Source organism: Lepidochelys kempii, chromosome 10 (genome assembly GCF_965140285.1).
Source record: "Lepidochelys kempii isolate rLepKem1 chromosome 10, rLepKem1.hap1, whole genome shotgun sequence".
Lineage (NCBI taxonomy): Eukaryota > Metazoa > Chordata > Testudines > Cheloniidae > Lepidochelys > Lepidochelys kempii.
In genome coordinates, this window is record NC_136389.1 from 47,613,500 (window position 1) to 47,636,977 (window position 23,478).

General features: G+C 48.3%; 1 protein-coding gene and 1 pseudogene across 2 annotated transcripts; one reads left to right on the forward strand and one right to left on the reverse strand.

Moving 5' to 3' along the window:
• Nucleotides 1-220: 220 nt before the first annotated feature.
• Nucleotides 221-14,811, forward strand: LOC140918574 (histone H2A type 2-C-like; annotated as a pseudogene). The gene is made up of 5 exons (XR_013636418.1): nt 221-2,025; nt 2,343-2,466; nt 2,641-2,761; nt 10,560-10,627; nt 14,030-14,811. The product of XR_013636418.1 is annotated as a histone H2A type 2-C-like (transcript).
• A 2,630-nt stretch (nt 14,812-17,441) lies between these two features.
• On the reverse strand, nt 17,442-18,619 carry RPP25 (ribonuclease P/MRP subunit p25). Its single transcript, XM_073361448.2, has one exon. It carries the CDS (start codon nt 18,217-18,219, stop codon nt 17,560-17,562), a length of 660 nt encoding a protein of 219 aa, XP_073217549.1. The 5' UTR covers nt 18,220-18,619; the 3' UTR covers nt 17,442-17,559.
• Nucleotides 18,620-23,478: the final 4,859 nt, after the last annotated feature.

The window sequence follows — 23,478 nt, forward strand, 5'->3', positions numbered from 1 at the left end:
CTGGACAGAGGCTGCTACCTTGCATCAACAGCGAGCTGTGCAGGCAAGAGGACTCCGAGGTTGTTAGGCTGAGGTGTGCGCTAGAAGAGAAGTGCAAGTGTCTTTGGGACCATGGGAGCAGCACATGAGGCTGAGAAAAGGAAGCATTCTTCAGTACTGGGAGAAAGCACAAGACACTGTGAGAGCGGCTAGGAAAGGTAATTGATCTGATCCAGGGGGCACAGGGGAGGGGGGAAGGAGCTGATTGAACTGGAGGAGCTTGCAGGCAGAGGGACTGGTATCCCTGTCCTGCTGTAATTCTCACACAGCTTCTACAAATATATAAGACCAAAAGGAGCCTGAGATGCACTGGCAGAGCTGGGGTGAGAAGTGTGCTCAGCAACAAAGCGTAGGAGTTTTTGGCTCATGATTTACAATGTCAGGCCGAGGAAAACAAGGAGGTAAAGCAAGGGCTAAGGCGAAATCTCGCTTCTCGTGGGCTGGGTTGCAGTTCCCGGTGAGTTGAGTGCACCGCTTGCTCCGCAAAGGTAATTATGCTGAGCAGGTGGGGACTAGAGCCCCGGTGTATATGGCCACGGTGCTGGAGTATCTGACCACTGAGATTCTCGAGTTAGCCGGCAAAGCTGCTCGGGACAACAAGAAAACCAGAATCATTCCCTGCCATCTGCAGCTCGCTATCCTAACGACAAGGAGCTCAACAAACTGCTTGGGAAAGTGACGATTGTTCAAGGGAGTGTCCTGCCCAACATCCAGGCCATGCTGCTGCCCAAGAAAACCGAGAGCCATAAGGCCAAGAGCACGTGAAACTGATCAGGAAGAAGCAAAAATCTTCAGTCCAGAACCACAGATTGGTCCTTGCTCTTACCAGTGCTAATCACTGCATTTTGAAAGCCTGAGCAGCAGCAGGTAGGGGTGGGGTTGTTGATCTGGCAACGATCTCTCCTCTAGCTTCTGACTTGTGATTTCACAGGCCTACACCTCACGTGGGTTTTTTTCTTCTTGGTTGCTTTTCATTGTTACACCAATCCACTCCTTTTTTGCACCGTGTTTCCCTTCTTTCCCTCTCTCCCCCTTCACTTCTCCTTGACCATCTAGATGGAACTTCACACAGCTTGTCTTCCCAAGTGTCCCAACTTTGCCGACAGACTCCACTCGTTCAGTGGAAAAGCATCCGTCATTTCTCTTGTTGGTGTCAGAACAGCACCATCCAGCACAAATTAAACCCATCAATCAGTTCAGCTCCATCTTCCCGGTAGTTCAACAGAGAGTAATGAAAAGCAGGGAGGGGTTTTGAGATCCTATAGTTTCTGTCACTTTCTGGGGAAGAAGAATGAGGATTTTGTATCATTATTTGTGGTGGGAAATGGTAGGCAGAGTGGGCAGGTGGGTTATTATATGGTAATGAACTTAACCCTTATCAATGGAACCAGAACTGCTCAGTCATCTGTGTATCATAGGCCCTGTACTGCTAACACATAAGTGGGTTTCTCCTTTTGCTCAAGTAGAAGGGTCTGTAATTTCAGAGCAGGAAGGTCTTGGCACTAATTTTCACTGCTTCTGTATACCTCTGAATGGCCGTGATGTCAGCATAGCGATAGCCATGAGGTTCCTGTGTGGCCATGAATATGTTCCAGTATACTGATATATCTGAACTCTCTCAAGCATGTTGCTTTGTGAGTGATACAGAAGAAGCTAGGTTGGACCCTGAGGCAGAAATCTTTCACCCAAATACAAAACACTCAGGTTAGCACTGGAGCTGACATTAATAGCTCATTAAGAATTGTGATCTTTCTTTATTTCTTTAAACACATATAGGGCTGACTCATGTATATTTATGCCCCTTTACACCACTCTGGCAATGGAAAGTGGCCTTAGACTGGATATAAATTATTATTAAGAACCAACACTGTCCTGCTTTGAAATTGCAGATCCCTTTCAATTGAGCGAAAGGAGAATCTCCCTTGGGTGTTAGCAACACAGGGACTATGACACACAGTCGAGCAGTTTTGGTTTCCTCCAATAAAGGTCAGTGATGCGCCTGCACACACATACATACATGTGCGTGCCAGTACTTTAAGTCCCATGACATTGCCAGTGTGATATAAAAGAGAATCAGGCCCTTATATGCCTAATGGTTAAGATCGGGGATTGAGAGTCAAGAACAACAGGGTTCTGTCCCCAGCTCTCCCACAGACTTGCGGTTCATCTTCAGTAAATCACTTGACCTCGTTTTACAGATGGACAAATGGTTGCACAGAGAGGTTGATACCTACCCTCCTATGTCATTTTCAGAGCCTCTTGTAAAGCACTAGTTTAGTGCTTGTGATTATGTCTCCCTCTAGTGGCTGAACCCAGAGACTCCACGACCTGCTACTTGCTACCAGGGAACTTATTTCGCAGAACAGCTTGTGCTTTTATTGCAGAAGTTCCAGGATTCGATCCTCCCTGGCAACCGTGTCTTTTCATGTAAGTGGCCACAATTTATTCCGCTTGCATGCATGGTGCTATGGAAGTGCCAAATATCACTAGTATCATCATCTTTGGATTTAATCTGCTGAACTCCAACAAGACTGGCTCAAGCAGGGGCTGATTTTTTGTCTGAACTGTTTGCCAAGCACTAACTGAAAATCATTCTTCTAGGAGGTCGAGGAGGACAAGCTGGTGGGATGATTTAGCAGCTCAGTTCATGCTGCTGCATGTCGCAGAGCAGATAAAACTTCAGGACTCTTGCTCATGGAGTTGGAACTCTCACTATGGCAAGGTGTGAGTAGCAAGCATCTGCAAAGCAAGGGGCTTGGTGTTACAGAGGGGAATTAGAAAGTAACTACCCTGAAGTCAGTGGAGCTTCAGCAGTGTGAAATTGGTGTGAGAGGAGAGTTAGGCTCCAAGTGTCTCCTGCTAGCTGATCCACGGAATAGCCCTGGTGTCATCCTTAGAAGTGTCACCCTCCAGTCTGGAGTGGGAGCCCAGAATTGGTGATGGCCAAAGAGAGTTACAATAGAGGGAGAGAAGTGGTGGTGGTTCACTAGAAAGGAACCAGGGGAGAGCCTCTTGAGCCTGCTGGAACCAGGTACAAATACAGAGATAAATCTCCTTCCTATAGCTGAGGTACGTACCATAATTGACAAAAGAACAACCCCAAATGCCTGTCTCTCAGGGACGGGTGGCACTGAGTGCTCTCCTACAAGGAATGCCAAGAGAGGAACTGATGAGGTTAGAATCTCTGCAGAGCTATGAGAATTTGGACCAAACTCAATTGAGGAAGGATTAGAAACTTTACAGTGTAGCCCTGGATGGGTGTTGCTGGGTTCAAGGTCCACTCTGTCTCCTGCAGTGAACGCAGAGTGATAGTTGTCAGAGGATCAAAGCCAAGCCACTCCTGATTTTATGATTGCTGCATAATATGCCCTGGCCAAGATGATACACAGTCAAAGGAAAGCAGGGGCAGAGCCTGGCTTGTGGGATTGGAAATGGACTGAAGAGCCTTTGAACTCTAGGTTACCAAACTGAGGGTGAAAGTCACCAAAAATCTTTCCTAGCTGGCCACTGTCTACATGAAAGGAGGTGGTGGTGTCACTTCTGTTCCTAATGGATGAGTGTCCATATCACAAAAGCCACTATCCCCATTGCAGAGTACATGCACACGTTAGCAGATGTAAGACCATCGGAACTACTATACTGGATCAGACCAATGGACCAGTTAGTGCTGGATAATGCCAGATGCTTCAGAGGAAGGTGTAAACCCCTGCAGTACACATCACTATAAACCTCTACAATCATTCCACCGTGGGGGAAATTGCTTTCCGAGCCCATCTGCTGATGCCCTGAAGCAGGAGGTTTAACTGTTGTCCCAGCTCATATAGCTACAGCTGCTGTTTGCTCTCAGCAGAGACGCTAAAGATTGAATGGGTTGTGGACACTGGACTGAGCTCTCAGTCCCTCAGTCCCTGTGGATGCTCCCTCCACATCAGGATGCACAGTGCAGAAGGTTGGCCTGCTACTTCCCCTTCTGTACCTGGGCTGTGCACTGAGGATTTCAGTCACCAGGGCTGAAAATCCAGCATCTAAACCCATTGATGTATAAAGAGACAGGAGAGCAGCAATCCAGCGACTGAAGTGATATTAGACTCTGGAAATAAGGCATGACTTTTTAACAGGGAGGGTGATTAACCACTGGAACAAACTGCCAAGGGGAATGGTGGGTTCTCCAGCTCTTGATGTCTCCAACCAGAGTGGATGCCTTGTTGGAAGATCTGCTTTAGCCAAACACAAGTTATTAGGCTCAGTACAGGAGTAGCTGGATGAAATGTAATGATCTGTGATATACAGGAGGTCAGACTAGTTTGATCTAATGGTCCCTTCAGGCTTTAAACTCTATAAAGCTGTGAAACCAAATGAGGGATTAGTTCAACTCCCCTTGCAAAGAATCACCTCCAGTCTGCATTATTGGCCTGTGCCCCAACAAACTCATTACATCCACAGTTGCAAAGCATTCTGTCTCATCTAGGCTGGGCACGTTCATCCCTGTGTCCTGGTCTATTTCCCCACCCTCCATCCCAACTCCTCTTCCTCCCCACAGCCTGGAATATGACAAAAGGGCAAAGATAAGAGCAAAAAATAACAATCAGAAATTAATATTCAATTACACAGGCGCCAGATAAGCGAATGAATCAATGAATCAATCTGTGCCACAGGCAGATAAGCGACTGCCTCTGGCCCTGAGAAGCAGCTGTCTCCTAAGAGATAAGGAGGTCATCCTAAAACAAAACCATTTCCTGCATCCTCCCTCTGGTACAGCCCCTTGTCTCCCTCGCTCCCTGTTTCTCTTCCTTCTCCTTCCATAGTCATTTCATCTCCCCCATTACTGCAGCCGAGATTCAAAGCGAGCCCTGCAGAACCAGAGCAAAACAAAAGGAGAGCTGAAAAGAAAAGGTTTCCTTCCTTCTGTGCAATGTGACTGTTGCCTCTGCGTACCCCCTTCCAGATCTCTGACATCTTTTCCTAGCAGCAGCTGTGCTGCAGAACATAGCTGGACTGGAAGCCAGGGGAGAGGCAGAGAGATAACGGAGCGATACAGAGACAGCGAGGCAGAGCTGAAGGGATTTCTCTCTTGCTGCAGGCTCAGGGCTTACGGAGAGAGTTAATACATTTGGCTGCCTGCAGACACTGATAGGAAAAAGCCATTCAGGGCTGGCAGCAGAGGGGAGAGGATGGGGGTGAAAAGACTGAGAGCTTGCGGCATCTTTGACTCCCTTTTGTATTCAGCCCTTGTGAGCTGCCCTGTAATCCTGCAAGACAGAGATCGGCGGCTACTGTAACTGCAGCAAGCGCGCGAGTGCTGATGTTGGAGCGAGCGGAGGTTCATCCCCTCCAATCTCTGTACATGAGGCTGAAAAACAGCAACCGAGAGCTGTCTGAACAGCTAAGTCTCAGTCGTGGCCGACATTGCCCATGCATCACAATGAGCCAGGGCGGAAAACAAACCCAATATCCATTGGCGCCTCTCAGGGCCTCTTCTTGTTCTAATATGTTTGGCAGAGAGCATGTGGCTGAATCCAAGAGCAGCAAATGCATTTTCTCGCCCCCATACCGTGCTCCTTCATCATCTATCCATCCATCACCGGTTATTAGGGCTGGCCTGCCACGTCAGCTCCAATAGTCCCTGTTCCGGACGAGAGACCAGTTGAAGGCTTATTTAAATATTTCCTGACAGCTGCCTTTTGGGTGAGACTGCAAAGCCTAAGTCTTGCTCCTAAGCAGCTCTGAGAGATCCCAGGGCACATATTGCAAGGGTAGGGCTCGCCATCCCAGAGTCCTGGCTGAATTCCAACTCAGTTCATTGCACTATGCCTGTCTCACGTTCCTCTGCTGGGTCAGTTGGATGCAGTGGCCAAGATTTTCAGAAGTGGCTAGTGCTTTGGAGTGCCTTGGGTTGTGGGGCTTCCAACCAGAGACACTTGAAAGGGGCCTAGTTTCAGAAGGTGCTGAGCACCCACCCTCTGAATATCAGACCCTTGTAAGGCACCTCAGGCTGGGCCCCCCCAATATTGAGGTATCCACAGTCACTAAATTCTTGGCCACTATTCTGAGGGCTGGTTTCAGTCAGTCTCGGGTCCTCTGCAAAGCTGTTCAGTTGAGCCCCAATTGTTGCCATGCCCACGAGTCCATGGATGACCTTCCCCACTCCACACACCTCCCTATCGTTCCTCTGGCTCGCCAGCTAGAGGGAAATTCAGTGCCAGGTGGGGGACGGGAAGGCCAGTAGGGAATGTGTCTACAACTGGTGCAAGTAAGGGCAGCTAGGAGCACAGCAAATTGAGGCCTTCTGTCCAGACACCCCAGTTTCCCCAAGCAGAGCTCTTGGGCAACTTGGGTGTCACACCATGTGCCGGTAGGCCATGAGCACTGACTAGTATCGCACTAGTATTTCAACGTGGTCTACGTAGGACTCAGGAGGTCCTGTGCCCCACCACACACTGCACGTGACTTGGGCAAGTTACTTAGTCCCAGAACCACAAAGCTATTTAGGCTCCAAACTTCCACTGATTCCTAAGTCTCTTAGGCCTCAAAGCTCCTCAACTTCCGTTCATTACAGCGTATACAGCGTAGTTGTAGTCCTGATCTAAAAAAGAGCTCTGTGTGGCTCGGAAGCTTGTCTCTCTCACCAACAGAAGTTGGTCCAATAAAAGATATTACCTCCCCCACCTTGCCCCCCATTGGTTTCAGAGGAAGTTAGGATCCTAAATACCTTTGTGGATCTGTGCCTCAATTCCTCAGTTGTAGAATAGGGAATAGCTCTTCCCTGCTTCTCAGGGATGTTGTGAGGATGAATACATTAAAGATTGGGAGGTGCTCAGATATTAGGGTCATGGGGCCCATGTGAGTGCCTAAAATAGGATCAGGGCCCCTCTACATCATGGCCGAGAAGTGTCTCTCTGATCTGAGCTCCTGCTGTGGCTGCTGGTTTGACAGCTCTCTTTGCCTTCTTCCCTTCCTGTCCTAAGCTTTTGTGTAATGCTGCTGCAGCTGTGTCGCATTACTGAGTGTTGTTTCACCTCCAGAGGTGCATGCATCAGTTTGTTATGCTCTTTGGGATGCTGTGTAAGTGCAGGACCATGAGCGGAGGCTGACTGATTAGAGGATTGTTTACTGGGGACATGGAGCTGCTGGCTCAAAGCCAGACCAGGTGGGGAGCGACCAAAAGTTGTGACCATCTGATGCCTTTTTGATGTGAAATGAGATTGATGGTCCTAGTCCAGTTGCTCATGGGCAGGTACACAGTGCTAGTCTCTCCAGTGAATGGGCTCGGGAGAATGAACTCCCACTCCAGAATAGGGTGGAAGTACATGGGTGGGGCAGTATGGGGAAAGCTAGCACTCCTGGGATCCATGCTGTGTCCCAGTCTCTAGGGCTGTTGATCCAGTATCGTTTGCCAGCACTAAATCAACTTCAGACAGAAAAAAAAATAGTGATTCCTAAATGATTTGCATGGATTTACGACTTCATGTCTCTTTTAAAGGATCTTCCCCACACGGTGGCATTGGGAACATGAACAGTAATGCTTGCTCAACAGGGCTAGAACACATCCCCGACTCTTCAGAGAACAGATCCCTGAGTCTTCACAAGAGAGCCTGATCTGAAAGGCCCAGGCTCAAAATCACAGCTAGCTCGTTTTAAGCTTTTTTTTCCTTTGAGATTGCATCAAAGCCCATGCATGGTTTTCTGTTGCCTTCAGTGAGAGCAAGACCAGGATCTTACTCCTCATGGCAGTCATAATCATTCCAGGTGATTTTTCCATTTCCCTGGAGAGAATGCAGTGCTTGGATCTCTTTGAGTTCACCCACTGCCAGCAGTTGGACAATTTCAAGACCTGCTAGCACTGAACATGGGTCAGCCTGGGATTCAGAAAGATCGGACATTTCATCTTTCTAGGGCACTGCTATCCCCTAGTGGCAAGCTGGAAAAGTGACATGTCTCCCTGCTGCTTTAAACTGGGAAATGATATAGAGAGGGTGCAGACTGAATGGGTAAGAGTTATTTACCCCTTTTTTACACACACCACCCTCCTGTCCCTCACATGACTGCAGATGATCTTGGACACACAGGGCAGTCTGGATTATTGAAAAGAGAGGCAGATGGCTATGTAGACATTTTTAGTTTCCCATCAGAGAGTCCCTGTAGCTTTTAGAATGTGGGGTTGTGGAGGTTGAATGCCTGGGTGGATATGATCTCCGCCTTGTCTATTAGAACCTGGATGTTAAGCCATAAATCATCAGAATGGGGATTTTCTCTAGGTCTACAATAATTTCTCAGACTTGACCTTGATGCAGAGAGAACACTAGATAGGTAATTCTTTTAGATAGAAATAAGTCCCGGCTTGACAAAGCCCTGGCTGGGATGATTTAGATGGTGTTGGTCCTGCTTTGAGCAGGGGGTTGAACTAGATGACCTCCTGAGGTCTCTTCCAACCCTAATCTTCTATGATTCTATGATAAAGAGAATTACATGGCACAAGGAATTAATAATCTCTGTACAGTCAGAGATGAGATGACCACCATTTTTTTATTTTGTTGGAGAGTGGCTAGAATTTTATTAATTTGAGTTTATCAGGATAATGGGAAAAATTCTGAAAAGCACATAAGTGACTTGGGAGCCTAAAGCTCATTGATTTTTTCAATGGTACATGGGCTCCTAAATCCCTAATGTGCATTTGAACATTTTGCCCAATGACAATAATGTTATTTATCAAGCCTCCTGCCAAAGGGGTTGGCTGGTGTACATTAATTATTACTTTAATTTGTATTACAGTAGCATCCACAGGGCTCAAGTGAGATAATGGTCCCATTGTGCTAGGCACTGTACAAATGCACGAGAGAGTCAGTGACCCAAAGAGCTTACAGTGTAATTCAATGCCCATTCAAATAAATAGACTCTTCCTGTTGACTTCTGTTTTAATTTAATCTGGCCATAAACAGACAAGACAATAAAGAGATTTTAAAATAAAATTAAACACAGAGAACAAACAGAGATGCGACTGGCACAGGGCAAAAAGGGGAGGAATCAAGTGTAGGCGATTATCCCTGTAGGGGGAGCACCAGATGGGGCTCAGAGGTGGTTTGCACACTGTCTTTCAGAGGCACATGTTCCTGAGTAGCTCTGCAACTGGGTCTGATCAGACAAGAACCCCTTAGAACCATCACTCTGAGAGTCTGAACTGAGTTTTGATTAGTGGGTCCACCCCCCCCCCCCTCTAGTTTCTAGCTGGGTAGAGGCCACGTGAGAAAGTCTCTTCCCATAAGATCCTCAGGAAGGAGAGGTTTTGAGAGGCTTGGGCTGAACATTCAACCAGTTGAGCACATACCAAAGCACTGACCCTCATGAGCTTCACCCAGCCTGAGAGATGCCGTGGCTTTGGCCCTCTTTCCCCACCAGGCCCTGACAGCTGATGTCCCAGCTGCCACCGCTTTTCCTGTCCTGAGGGAGAGATTTGAGGTCCACCAATGAAACGTAAAGCAAAAGCTGCTGGAGCGGCAGTTCCAGACGACAAGCTGAACAGGGCGGGAAAGCAGGAGGCAGACTGGCATCTGAGAGATTGCTTTTTTTAACTCTGAAGAGAAATTGGCCAAGCAGCACATGTTCCCTGAGGCGGTTTTGCTGCTTCAAGCTCATTTGCGGATGAAGGTTCCATTTTTTCGATCCTCCATCTCCTGTTCCGTACTAGTCCTGGTTCCCCTGGAAGTTTTGGTTCTGATGAGTACCTCAAGCCCCCTCATTTCTCCTTTTTCAATTGGCACCTTGGCTTTTTACTGTTAAAAACTGTGGGTTTTGAGCCCCTTCCCGGCCTCGTTTCAGAGTGGGGGGAGCAATTGGAAAAGTTGGGGCACTGTCATATCTGCCTGACTGGGGAGCAAGAGCTGCCTGGAATTGGAACAGGAAGTTGATCCATTTCTGTATTGCCTGCACCTCTCCCTCCGAGTGATCCTGCCATACCCAGAGAGGAATTGTGTCCGACTGAACTCATACACCTGCCTGCTCTGCATCATCTCTGACCCTAGACTGCCCAACAATGAATTGAGTCCTACTGCATCCTCACTGTAACCTTGCCTGCCATATAAATGTTCATGCCCTTTTGTACTTTGGCACCAGCCTGGCACTGCTGTACCTCAGTATTTCTGGCCTGATGCTGCAGAGTTAGGTTCCACTTGGGCACTTGGCAAGATGTAAGAGCAGCTCGCAGGAGACATCTGAATCTGATACCATCTCCTTTGCTCTGAACCCCAGTGAAGAACAAGAGGCTGAGCAGCTCAGTAATACAGAACAAGTGACAGTTTGATTTATTCTGATGTTAGTGAGGAGCTTCTTGTGCTGCGTAACAACACATCCAGCAGCTCTCCAAAGAGGCAGCATGCATACCAACCTGGGCATTAGGAACTCCTGAGTTCTAATCCTGCCTCTGCCACTAATTCAATGTATAGCCTTGGCCACATCACTTAATACCTTTGTGCCTCAGTTTCCCATTTGTTAAATGGAATAATTATCCATGTGCTCCTTCTTGGTAGAGTCTGGATCCCCCTCAAAGTATAGTGTGATTGGAACCCAGGCTTGGAGAAGGGAAGAATGGAAAGAGGTATGTTGCTCTCTGATCACAATCTAATTTAAAGTTGCAGTAGCGCTATCTTCTTTAGAGTTAGCCAACGACCTATGAGGGAGGGAGGATCAGTGACTTGCCTGAAGTCACCCAGGAAAATCTGTGGCTGAGTCAGGAACTGAACCACATCTCCTGAGTCCAGGGCCTTAACCAAAGACCGTCCTGCCTTATTCAAGGGGATGCTGAGATGGTGTTTACCTCACACTGATCAACACACTGAGGGCCAGATCCTCAGCTGATGTAAATCAGCGCTGCTCTGCTGAAGTCAATGGGGCTATGCTGATTTACACCACCTTAGGATCTGGTCCTGAAAGTTCCAAAAGAAATAGCTGCCCCGAATAGGTATGAGCATATGTCCTGATGCCCGTGTGCTATGCGTCTTGCAGAGGGGTGTCGCCTGTTAGGGATTATTCACATTCATTATTGCCTGGCAGAGATAACAGTCAGGTACTGAAGCAGAGGGCACCATGGGTTGCTTAGAAATGCCCTAAGTTTTGGCTGCCTGCCGGTAAGAGATACCTCATGATACACACAGATGCCTTTTAAAAACATTAAGCAAACACAAACACTCCACATACAAACCCCACATGACAAAGTCACAAAACAAACACACAGACACAGGAATGAAAAATCGTGAACCCCAAACAAAGGGAAACACTCAACGTTTAAAATACACGAGACCAGATTTTCCCTTTACAATAAAAACGTGAGCAGGGCAGAAGAGGAACAAAGCTAGAAAAGAGTAAATTGCACCTGTCATCTCACTAAGAATTTCCAATAGGGCGAGGCAGATGTTTCATAGAAGGAAAAGGTGACGTTTATTCAAATGTAGTAAAAGTAGCCTCATTTATGACTCCTGGAGACTCAGTATGCAGCTGTTTGCCTATAACAAAGCAATCATGTCAAACGGGAGATCCCTCTTGCTGTGTCAAGGGAGCAGGCATGGGAGCCAGCAGGTGTTTCAGCAGGAGCATTCACACAGGCAATATGAGGGTGGGACTGTGGTGCTGAATCCCGGCAGAGAGGATAACTTGTGAGAAAGGTCAGTCTGAAGGGGATAAGAAGAGCGAGTGCTGTACACTCTGTACAGTAGGGGCCTGATATTTGGAAGTGCTGAGCAGCCACATCTCAAATTGAAGTCCCTGGGTGCTGACGATATTTGTCCCCTCTGAAAATCAAGCCCTACGTGGAGAGAGAGAGCGCTGCATGCTTTATCTATTAGCGCTTCCCATTTCAATCCGGCCGTAGCCACGCATACCTATTAGCTCCAGAACAGCGGTCTCACAAATGCTGAAGTTGGAAAACAGCGGATTGTTTTGTACAACCAGTAACGTCTGCTGCAGAGTTAAGCTAACAAGATTTATCTCCCATCACAAGCACCTAGGCCTATTCAAAGTCAATCAGCTGGAAACCAGAGCTCCTCCATTCAATGACATTAACCTGAACACCAAAGAGCTTATGACCTAATGTGGAGGGGTTCTAGCAGGACCATATTGCCAACAGATTGTAAGCTCCATGGGGCAGAGGCTGTTTCTTCCTATGTGTTGAACAGTGTCTAGCACAACAGGGTCTTGATCTGGATTAGAAATAAGTCAATATATATTATCAATATGACATGCATATCACTAGAATGGGCTATTTCAATTTGGCATCAGCCCATTCAGCAAATACATCGTCCCCCGAAGCGCAATAACCTCTCATTAGCAGCAGAATTAGATACAAAGAGGGGCAGAAGGAGAAATGTATATCTGTCCTATGCAAATACAGGGAACATGTCGAGTTCAGGATGTAGCCCTGGCCACACCTCCTGTTGGGAAAGCCACACCCACTTTTCCATACCAAAAGTGAACTAGCCACTTGTAACTTTTGGTGTAACTTGCTCCAATGGAATTCACAACACAGCCAGACAACACATGGAAATGTACCACAGTGCATACCCACAAGTGCATACAGAACACAGAGCCAAGCAAGGCCAAATCTACACTGGAACCTTTTGCTGGTATAATCGCATCGGTTAGGGGTGGGGTTTTTTTTAAATGACATTTCAATACTTGCAAAAGCCCTAGTATAGATGCAGTTATACCTGCTAAAAAGTGCTTTTGCCACTATAGCTTATTTCGCTTGCCAAACCAGGATAAGCTATGCCGGCAAAAGCATTTTTTGCCAGCATACGTTGCATCTACACTAGATGGTTCTGCCAAATAGCTATATGGGCAAATCGTCTCTAGTGCAGACTTGGACCAAGACATGTAGGAAGCACCTTGGACTGTCTGGCGCTGTTGGAGCAGAGATTGTGTGGTGTGGCTGGTGGTGGCCATCTCACCCCATACCGCAGAGACAGCAGGACTAGTGAGGGGAGAGAAAACTTTGGTATTGGGGACTGTGCCTTTAAGGACTGAGCGTCCTAGACAGAAACATCTGAGGTCACTCTCTCTCCATGAAAAACCTCTTCAACCCAAACTGGGAGATCAAGCCCCCTCAATAGGAAAGACTCTCCTCTATTTTCAAGCTCCCCCATCCCTACTTTGAGACTGTCACAGTAGTATGATGGATAAAGATGACCACAAAAAAATTAGTTTTTTTTTTATTTCCTTTTTTTTTCACCTCAGAAATATCAGGAATGTCAAGCCCCCTCTTCCCTGGTTTTGTGGGAGGACTTCTTGGGAGATTCACATGTGCTTACAGGCACTCAGCAGCTTAGCTTAGTGGTTCTCAACCAGGGGTACGTGTACCTCTTGGGGTAAGCAGGGTCTTCCAGGGGGTCCATGAACTCATCTAGATATTTGCCTAGTTTTACAACAGGCTACATAACAAGCACTAGCGAAGTCAGTACAAACTAAAATTTCATGCAGACGATGACTTGTTTATACTTCTCTACATATTATACACTGAAATGTAAGTACATTTATATTCCAGTTGATTTATTTTATAATCATATGGTAAAAATGAGAAAGTAAGCACTTTTTCAGTGATAATGTGCTGTGATACCTTTGTATTTTTATGTCTGATTTTGTAAGCAAGTAGTTGTTAAGTGAGGTGAAACTTGGGAGTACGCAAGACAGATCAGACTCCTGAAAGGGGAACAGTAATCTGGAAAGAGCCACTGGCTTAGTTGAAGAGTTTTAACAAAGATGTACTTTCTCCAAAGTGTTCATTGAGCATTGAAATTAGATTAATAAAACAGAACAGTCTGATGAAAAATTCCTCCCCATCCCAATTGTTCAGTCTCCTGTGTATGGCATAGTTTCACTAATTCTTCAGAAACTTCCAAGGTAGATAAGACCTGATTTTCTAAAGTAAAAACAGATTATTATTTTTTTAAAAAATCTTTCAGAACTTCTAATCAAAAAGACAGAAGCCCAATCTTTGTTTCTTTTACAGGTTAAATTTAAGACGTGAAAGGGACAGGACTGGATCACCCAGTGGATTTACTAACTCTCTAACAAGCTCAGATGTCACAGTGATGATCATTGGACAGATAGATGGGTTAGATGTGCTTGCTCACCTATCTAAGACAGAACCAGAGAGCTCTCCTCAGTTTTCCAGGCTGTAGGATCATTTCCTCCCAGTTTGGAGGCTGAGCCATACTGCTGTCAGGAATTATTTGTGTTTATGACAATAATGGGCCCATTGCTGCTTTCATTTATAACAGTGTAAATCAGGAGTGAGCCCATGGCAGCCAATAGAATTACACAGGTGTAAAGTCAGTGTGAGAGCAGAATCAGCTCCAGGGTAGTTAGTATGAATAAGAACAAAGGGCAAAGTTCTCTGCTGGTATAAATGGGTAAAACTCCATTGAAGTCAGGGGAGCTGCAACCATTAACAACAGCAGAGAACTTGGACCAAGATTTTGATGAGAGACTCTCATCAGCTCGGTTTTCCTCTCACACTGGTATAAATAGCTCCTCTGGAAAAGTGTAAAAAACACTGAGAGCAGAATCAGACCCTTTATAATCATTGGTATTGCTGTACTAGAGGCCCTGACCAAGGCCCCATTGCAGTAGATGCCATACAAACACATAGCAAGAGATAGACAAAGGGTGGGAGGGGAAAATGAGGCACAGACAGGGGAAGTGACTTGCCAAGGTCACACAGGTCAGTGGCAGAGCCAGGAACAGCACCCAGGTCTCCAGAGCCTTAGGCTAGGGCCCCAGCCATTATGTCACACTGCTTGGCTCGACCACAATTCCATCACATACAACCATAGCATTCACCCACATTGGATCAGTGGGAGGGTTTGAACCATAGACCTTCAGATCAGCCCTGTATTACTTAAGCCATCTTCCTTTCCTTCTTGCTCAAGGTAGAATCAGTCCTTTTCTTGAAAAGCTGAAAGATCTTCACAAGATAAAAACCATGATAATACGTAGCCCTTGTATACTAGCTTTTGTGTGAGGTTCCCAAGAATGGAATGCATAGGATAGCTCGGCTTCAGCTACTTCAGAGCAGAGTCCAAAACCACAGAGGACAAAATAAAATAATTACTGAAAAATACACACTAGAGAGGAAGACGACACAGTGGTTTCAGATGCATCAATGCCCTGTGGCTCACAGCTTATGGAAAATGGAGAGCTTGGTACTCAATAAATGGTGAGAGGAGAAAACAACCCATCTGCTTGTTTGTGTGTTTTATTCAAAATGAATCACAGAGCCATGAGTTGCTGAGCCCTCCATTAATAACCCTGACAGCTCCTCTCCGTCTGTAATTGAAGCAGCTCCAGTTATGAAGGTGTTACTCCAACAAGCTTCAAGCAAACCATCTTTCCTGATGTCTCAGGCATCTCCTGGTGGATCTGACAACCCCCAGACATTGTGCATAAAGGAGTCGTGACTAACAGCTTTTGTATTCCCTACAACACCCACTCTGGATTGTTTGATTCTTTCCTGTAGCATTAGGTGCAGCACCTCCACATAGTCCCACCTACAAAGCCCCCCATGCTGGACTCTGAAGAACATTCCCTCCCAGGACAGGAACTGTCTCCACATCCATGTTTTCCTGGGCTTCCTCTCACTGCTCCTCACCTTCCCCAGCTTGGGAGCCGTTCAGTCTCTAGACACCGATGTTAGGTGTCCACAGTGCTTTGCCAATGGACTCCACCCTGGATGTAGAAGGCCCACATCTCCTGATGTTAGGGACCAATCTTTCAAGGTACCGAATGCCCTCAACTACTGTTCACTTCCCAGGGTCAGGGAAGATCTGAGTTACATGTTTATTCATTGCAGGTCTTTAGCCACAATGCTTCAGAAATGCCTATGATGGAGGAACTCCCGCTCAGCTCGAGTGGGAGAAGAGTCTGGTCTTCATATTAAGTCCCCGCAATTTCAGTTTCCTGTCTGGGCCACCACCTGGGACAACCTGCACATCTCAGTTGTGAGCTTTGTCACCAATTAGTCAGGGCACTGAGACTCAAACAAGTCATTCCACTTGTGGTTAGAAACAGACCAGTTACACCTATTTCCTTTCCTGAGGGTTTTCTTTGTCCCACTGACAAGAGCAATGGGTCTGTTAGACATACATTCTCAATCATCTGAGACACATGAGCTCTCCAAGCCTGGAGTTCCTGTCTATGGATTGAGACACACCCTGTAGCTAAAGAAGAAACGGCTGCGTTCCACAGCAGCCGGACACTTATAGATATAAGCAATCACACTCAGAATCAATTAATTCTTCCCTACCTCCATCCTCTGTGCTCCCGACAGAAATACAAACATTCACTGAAGGCACAGAGTGGGCCTTGTGTTATGAACAGTGGCTGATAAACACCATCTCAGTGTCAGGGGAAGAGAGAGTTGCTCACTTTACACACACATGGGAGGAGAAAGAAGCAGAACACTTTAGCAGAGGCAGGAACTCTCAGGGCTGGGGAGACTGCAGCCTTTGCAGCAAGAGGGTATTATTTAGTATGGAGGGGCTGGGCCGGGGAGGTGGAGGGGAAGAGGTTGAGGAACGATTTAAAAACCTCTCAAAATTCCTGCACACACAAAAGCACAGGTTCAGCATCAGGAGCTCCCAGCCTAGGTGAGGGAAAAAAAGTTTTGGCACTGTGGATTTTCCTGGATCTTGAGCATTACATACCCAAGTTGAATTAGCAGTTATTGAAATGGAGAAGCCTTTGCAGGAGATTGCGTGCTGTGCTACTGACAGTCAGTTAGCGCTTCAGAGCTCCCCCAGATCAAATTGCACCTTTATGGCCTGTAGGGATATTAGATTAAAATTATTACATTTCCATTTCCCTGGAGAGGGATCAGGAAATGGATGTGCAGATAGATACACACACACAACCTGAGGTCAGCAGCCCCAGCAGGACCCTCCTCTCACCTCAGCATCAGCTAATATGATCATTGGGCTTTAACCCTTTCCAGCCTCAGTGGTCACACAGTGCCACATCCTAGAGCATATTCTGTCAGACCCTGCCCTCTTTTGCCTTTCAGTTTGCAAGTTTCTCTGGGCAGGAAACCTGTTCTTTACCCATGGCACCCATGACTGTATGCAAAACCTTGTACCCACCCAATATATGACAACCACCCCATGCTTCCACATGCAAATGAGCTGCTCCTGGTGCATTACTGCTCCCACCACTGGATTGATGTCTCTCATCACGTTCCTTCTAATTAGCCAGCTCCCTGCAGCTTGAGAACAGAGCTGATCACTGCCCCCAGCCCTAAGAGCAGCAGAGGGTGGAGGGCTGGGGAAGTGAAGGGGAGCAGCAGCATCTACGAATCAGAGTCTTTGTGGGGAAAGCTACGCAACACGCGAGATCATCAGGACTCATGACCAAACAAGACACTGGCTTCATCGTCCCTTTATTGATTACAAAGCATCTAAAAATTTAGAGTTTCTTCAATATATAATCTCCTTTCTATGTACACTACATATGGCTTAGGTTATTTCTCTGGGGGGTGGGAGTGAGTCAGTGATGATAGTCCAGCATGTAGTCCATAGTCCCCAAGCCCTTTTGACTCTCCGGTACCTGTACCTGCATTTTCTTGTTAGCCAGCTCCCCGTGCGGAAGTGCCAAAGGTCTCTTCACCCCTTGTGGGGGTGAACTGAGTCCATCTTCCTCTATTCCCCCCTCTTCAGCCCACAGCCCATCCCTGGGCTCCGGAGGTTGGTAGCCCATCTCATTGGGGTCCAGGGGGTCCTTGGACAATAGGATACAGATGGAGGGCACATTCTTGTGGACAGTGAGGTTCTCCACTTGGCCATCAGGCTGGGGGTCCTTGTTCTCCCAGACCTCCAGCAGGGTCTTGTAACGCACCTTGGTGACCTGGTGGAGACCCCCCAGCTTCCTCTTCATGATCTCCACACAGGTGATGGTCTTGGTGACTGCCCGGCCACAGCCACTGAAGACTATCTGCCGGGTACCCTTCAGCTCCATCCTGGCCATAGCAAAGCCCATCAAATTCCTGATCTTACTGCCCTCCTTCACTTTCATCTCCACCACGCCAGGGGGCAGGTCAGGGAAGGGCAGTGGGCTATCCTGCTCCGATGTCTTGACCTTCCTGAAGTTCTCCATCCTGGACTGGGCTACGGGGGGCATGGGTGTGGATTCCACCCCTTTGGCAGCCATCGCTTGCCCTTCCTGGAGGGAAAATGAGTCAGATCAGATGTCTAAACGCCAGCATCCATCCCAGAGACTATCCTTGGCTACAAACTCCCTTTGGTCCAGGTCAGCAGAGAAAGGGGACCAATTTAGTGCTGCTCTTCCATGATTCTGCCTCTTCTGACTGGCTACTCAGCGCTCTCCCTCCCCAGGTGAAGGACTTTCTGTCAAGCCCAGATAGTCCCCTCCTGGCTGTGCCGGAGAATCAGTCCCCAGAAGGGATGGAGCTGCAGAATTCTCCCCGGGTGGGAATTCCTGCCGGTGCCTCCTCTGCTCCCACTGCAGCACTCGCTTCTGCTGCTCTTTGCTTCATTCTGGACTTCAGCAGCCCCCAGAGCTGTTTTGTGTAATTAGCAGATCCTCCTCCTCTCCTCCTCCTCCTCCCCCTCCTGCTCTCCTCCTCCCTCTCCCCACACTCCTGATCAGCCTCCCAGCCCAGCCCGGAGCCCTCTGCTTCATCCCCCAGCTGCACTTCCCTCAGTCTCTGGCAAAAGGAGAGTCTGACTTTTCCCTAGTCCAGGAGCAGCTGTGGGGAGGGAGAGGGAACGGTACTCTTTCTCTTCATGATGCTTCTGGAGTCCTGCCCCCTTAAAGAGAAACTGGCCCCTTCCCATGGGCGATTTCTCCAGCTCAAGGACATTAACTGCTAACTGCAAATGTCAGCAAAGTACAGGCAGCTGCTGCTGCTCGTGCCTCTCCCTGCCTGGCTGGGTCAGCTCCCACACCGTGCACCTCCACAAGGGGCACAGATCTCAGTGGCCCTTCCTTAAAATGTCCTGGTGACTGAGTTTTCCATTGTCTTCTCAGATTCTCCATTGAAATCCATCGCTCTCAGCCAGTCCTTTTGAATGACCCATCCTGACTCAGACAACCAGGTGGCATTCATACCTATGCCTTTTACCGTGCCCTGAGAGCAAACAGTTCTTTTGCACCCAGAGGGTAACAATGCAGCATATGGGGAAACTGAGATACAAATATTACAGGAAATTTCCAGTTTGTCACAGGGAGTCTCCTGTGATGGTTGCAGGGAGCCCTGTACCTCAATCCCTGACCCCAGGTCAATGGGGAATCTGCTGTGAGATGTTCAGGGAGACCCTGCCCCCGGATCAGCATAGGACATTTCATCCCCATGTAGATTATAAGGCTTTTAGCATGATTCAATCTCCCTCTTCAGCTGCCGGAGCAGAGTATTTGGGGACAACTCAGCCTAGACCTCCTAGTCTCAATTGCCCCTTTCCTAGAAACCGGAGGATGAATGCTAGGGCTGAGCTAGGCCCTGGCTGGAGCAACGTGGAGAGAAAATGAGTAAACATGGAAACAGCTCTCCTGTCATCGAGGGGAGTCTGAAAGGGGCTAGAGGGATGGGGTACTGAGGATACAGAGTTAGAGCAGTAGGTGAATGCCCATAGTGCCCTGGAGTCCTGCTGGTCCAATGCTGCAGCCAAATGAACTCCGGACTGACTGAACATAGAGTTCCAGCCATGCCCCTCTGGGAGGAGATGGGTCAGGATAAATTCAGAGCAGCATGGTGCATGAACACAGGGACTGAATCCTCTGCTCACTCCAGGAGATGTGTTGGCCCATCCCTGCCTAGGGTCTCTTGGGAGGAAGTGAGATCAGGTGAGTGGGCTGCCTAGGTCAGTGTCTGAGTCCAGCGGTGGGGCAGTGTGTACGAGCCCTGCAATAAATGAGCATGAGGACCATATTACCCTCGATCTCTTCCCAGGAGGGAATGGCCCCTCTGTGCATTGACAGTAATGCTTTCCCACCGAGTAGCGATGAGGGATGGAGAGCCTGCCATTTGGTGATGTCCTCATTCCGCTGCCTAAAAGACGGAGTGAATGAACACAATAAAAGAGACATCAGGAAGGAGGAAAAGCAACCTCGCCGGGAAGGCAAGGATAAATATCCAGTGGGAGGTGGCGTGAGGCTCCCAGCGCTCTGCAAGCAGAATTAGCATTGCTGCGCCCACTGGCACCCACATGCATGGGTGGTGGGTGAACCCCTGGTTTGGGGAGGCCCCACCCCTTCAGTGCCCAAGGGAGCCCAAACCCCATTGTGGCCTGCCCCAGGCTAGCACCCCCAGTCTCTCCTGGCCCCGGAGCACCAGGCAGCATGGCCCCAGCCTCCCTGGACTCTGCCGCCTGGCCCAACCCCCCAGCCAGCATGCCTCAGCCACCCCAGTCCACGTCGCCTGGCCTGACCCCCGGCCGGCCAGAACCCCCGCCCAAGCTGCCAGCCCCAGCCTCAGCACTGGGCTGGTGGCGTAGCCAGAACACCCCCAGCCCGAGCTCTGGGCAGGCGGAATGGCCGGAGCACTCCCAGCCCCAGCACTGGGCAGGCATAAGTTAGAGCAATTCTAAGGTTGCTCTGACTTACATCTGAGGGATAGGGCGGACAACCCAGCCTGCCCTGGCACAATGGAGAGCACAAAGGTGGCTTTTGCCTACTTCCCTCTTCCCTGTGCTAAATGCAAGAGAGAATGGAGCTCCAGTCTTTACTGACTGTGACAGAGGAGCCCAGATCTGCCTGGGAGTGATCAGGCTACTCCCCTCCTCCTGACCATGTGATGTGGAAAGGGAGGGAAGATCCCCAGGGTGAATCTTCCCTGCCCTTTAGAGGAGAGAGGGAAAGCCTCTGGCTGGGAGGGTTCAGACTCATGGGTCCTCAGAAGAGAGGAGGAGGAGGAGGAGGAAAGAGCCCCCATGGACTGCTAGCTCCTCTACCCAGACATGGGGGAGGAGAGCAGCAAGCTCTCTGGCCCATTGGCTCCTTTCCCAACACTTCACGACAGAGAGGAGTGAAGATCCAGCTGGTGATCCCCTGCTGACTCCCAGGGGATGTGGGAAGGCTCCTGGAAAGTCAGTGCCAGGAATGAGGCAAGCAGTTATTTGGGATCATGTGCATTAAGGGTTCTGATTGTCTCCCCAAGCAACAGGGCCCACGAATACCAATGCCACCCTTGCCATGGGTACCCTACATGCAGAGTGAGGGCCTGATCCAGTGGGGGGGTTGAGCTCTCATTGGAGCCAAGCAAGAAACAAGATGTAAATGAGCTCTCAAATAAATCACAATGATCTCCCTTTGCAAGCAGCACAAGTGGGCCTGGGCACCCAATTAAGCAAATAATTATCCTGTCTGTGCAGCCAGGTGCTTAGCTAGCCAGCCATGCCTCAGGACCTCCCCAGCTGTCTCACTGTGCTCTGCCAAGGGCAGGCAGGCTCACCTCTATGCTGTGATTAACCGCCCCAGTGATGGAGGTCGCATGGCATGTGAGTGTCCCTTGGCAAAGCCAATTGGTCATATCCTAGTCAAACACATGTGCATTTGCTATTAGGAAATCCAGCCCAATGCCAGGGTTGAGTAAAGGACCATCCTAAACACCAAGTGGCACTGACTGCATAGAAGGTAGGAGGAGATTCCCTTGTAGCTTACACCAGTTGATGTCAGCTCTTAGCGGTCTGTGTGCAAAATCTCACGGACAGGTGTCCCCAGCACAGATCTAATGCTAAGGGACAAATATTCAGCTGGTTTCCTTACCTAGCCCAGCAATCTTTGCAAACACCTAGCCATGGATTTGCAAAGAAGCCATGCGAGTTCAGTTCCAAACTTCTATGGAATTTCAGGGGGAATTACGAGCCTAACTCCCTTAGGTTTTTTTTGAAAGTCCCAGACGTAGATTTTGCATGCACACTGGGTGACTAATTGCCTTGCTGCATGGGCACATGGAGGTGCCTGCAAATACTTTGGGCACATCTATGGAAATGAATGAGACCATGTGTTAGGAACTCCAAGATCTGAATCGGCAATGGGGACTGGATTCCCCTCAGATCCTCTTCCAGCCTCTCCAGGTCTATGCAGAAGTTTGCACTGATGCTGCCTGTTCTGTACCATTGCCATGGCTAAAGAGAGACTTCAGCCTCCAAAACTGGCACCTTTCCTCACACTAAATTCACTTCCCCCTATGGAATAGTCCCTAATGCATGTGCGGTTCTCTCCACTGCGTCGCAGAGCTGAGATGCAGAATTGTGAGATGAAAAGACATCCTGAGTATTGGCTTTCACTTGAGTCTGCTCTGCCTCTCGAGACCCATGGCTTATTTTCATCTGAACTAAAAATCTACCTGATCTCATGTCAGCAGGAGCCTGGATGAAACCCAGTTGTGCAGTTACAAGTGGTGTTCAGATCCAATCCACCCCAAAGACCAGTCCACATTCAGTGAGTGTCTGGGAAACCTGGACTGATAGTGTCCTTCAGATAAGATTCTTGCAGTTGAGTCTTTGACCTGTTAAAATATTATGGCCAAAACCTGGAACCTGTGCCTGAGGACATGGGCTTCCCACAGTGCTGCAGGCGGAGGGAATCTTCCCCCACAAGAGTGTGGAGTGGGAACAGAATTGCTTGTTGGCTGCTCTCCACAGTGGTGGGAGAAGTGAGGGGCACCTTCCCGTGAGGCTGTGTGATCTGGAGGACAGTGCACTAGAGTGGGAATCAGAGAGCTGTAGTCCACTTTCCGACTGATCTGTTGTATGACCATGGCTAATTCTCTGTCTCTCTAATTCCCCATCTGTAAAATAGAGTTAATAATACCTAGTAAATGGCTTTGAGATCTACAGATGGCATGTACTAGCTAAGGGATGGCTAGTGAATCTGTACAGTTGTAGATGCCCCACATTCTATCCTGTTCTCTCCTGCCCAGTGAGTCCTCATGTTGGGTTCCTCACATTGCAAGGGGAGTGGATCCAAATTCCGCTCCATCCTGCTGAGTAGAATTGGGCTAGTGCCACTGTCTTAAAGATTTGCCCTTAATGATGTGATTTGTATAAAGGTAGCACCCAGGTACCCCAGGAGAGATCAGAGCCCCATTGTACTATGGGTTGCATATACACCCAGTTAGGGACAGAATCTGCATCTCAGTCTAAGTAGGCAATACAGACAAAAGACAAATTGTCCCCATTGTACAGGTGGGGAACTGAGGCACAGAGAGACTAATTGACTTGGCCAAGGTCATGCAGGCAGTATGTAGCAGAACTGGGAACGGAACCAGATCTCCAATGTCCCTGTCGAGTGCCACGCTGTAGTGATCCTGCACAGTAGCTACTTTTAAAACATGAATTCCTCATTCGTATGATGAAAAACAATGTTGTTTTTCTCCCTCATGTCTGATGAATGTTCGTGAAATTCTCAAGTAAGGCACAAAGCGGCTCTGCTCCTTTCTCAGTCAGG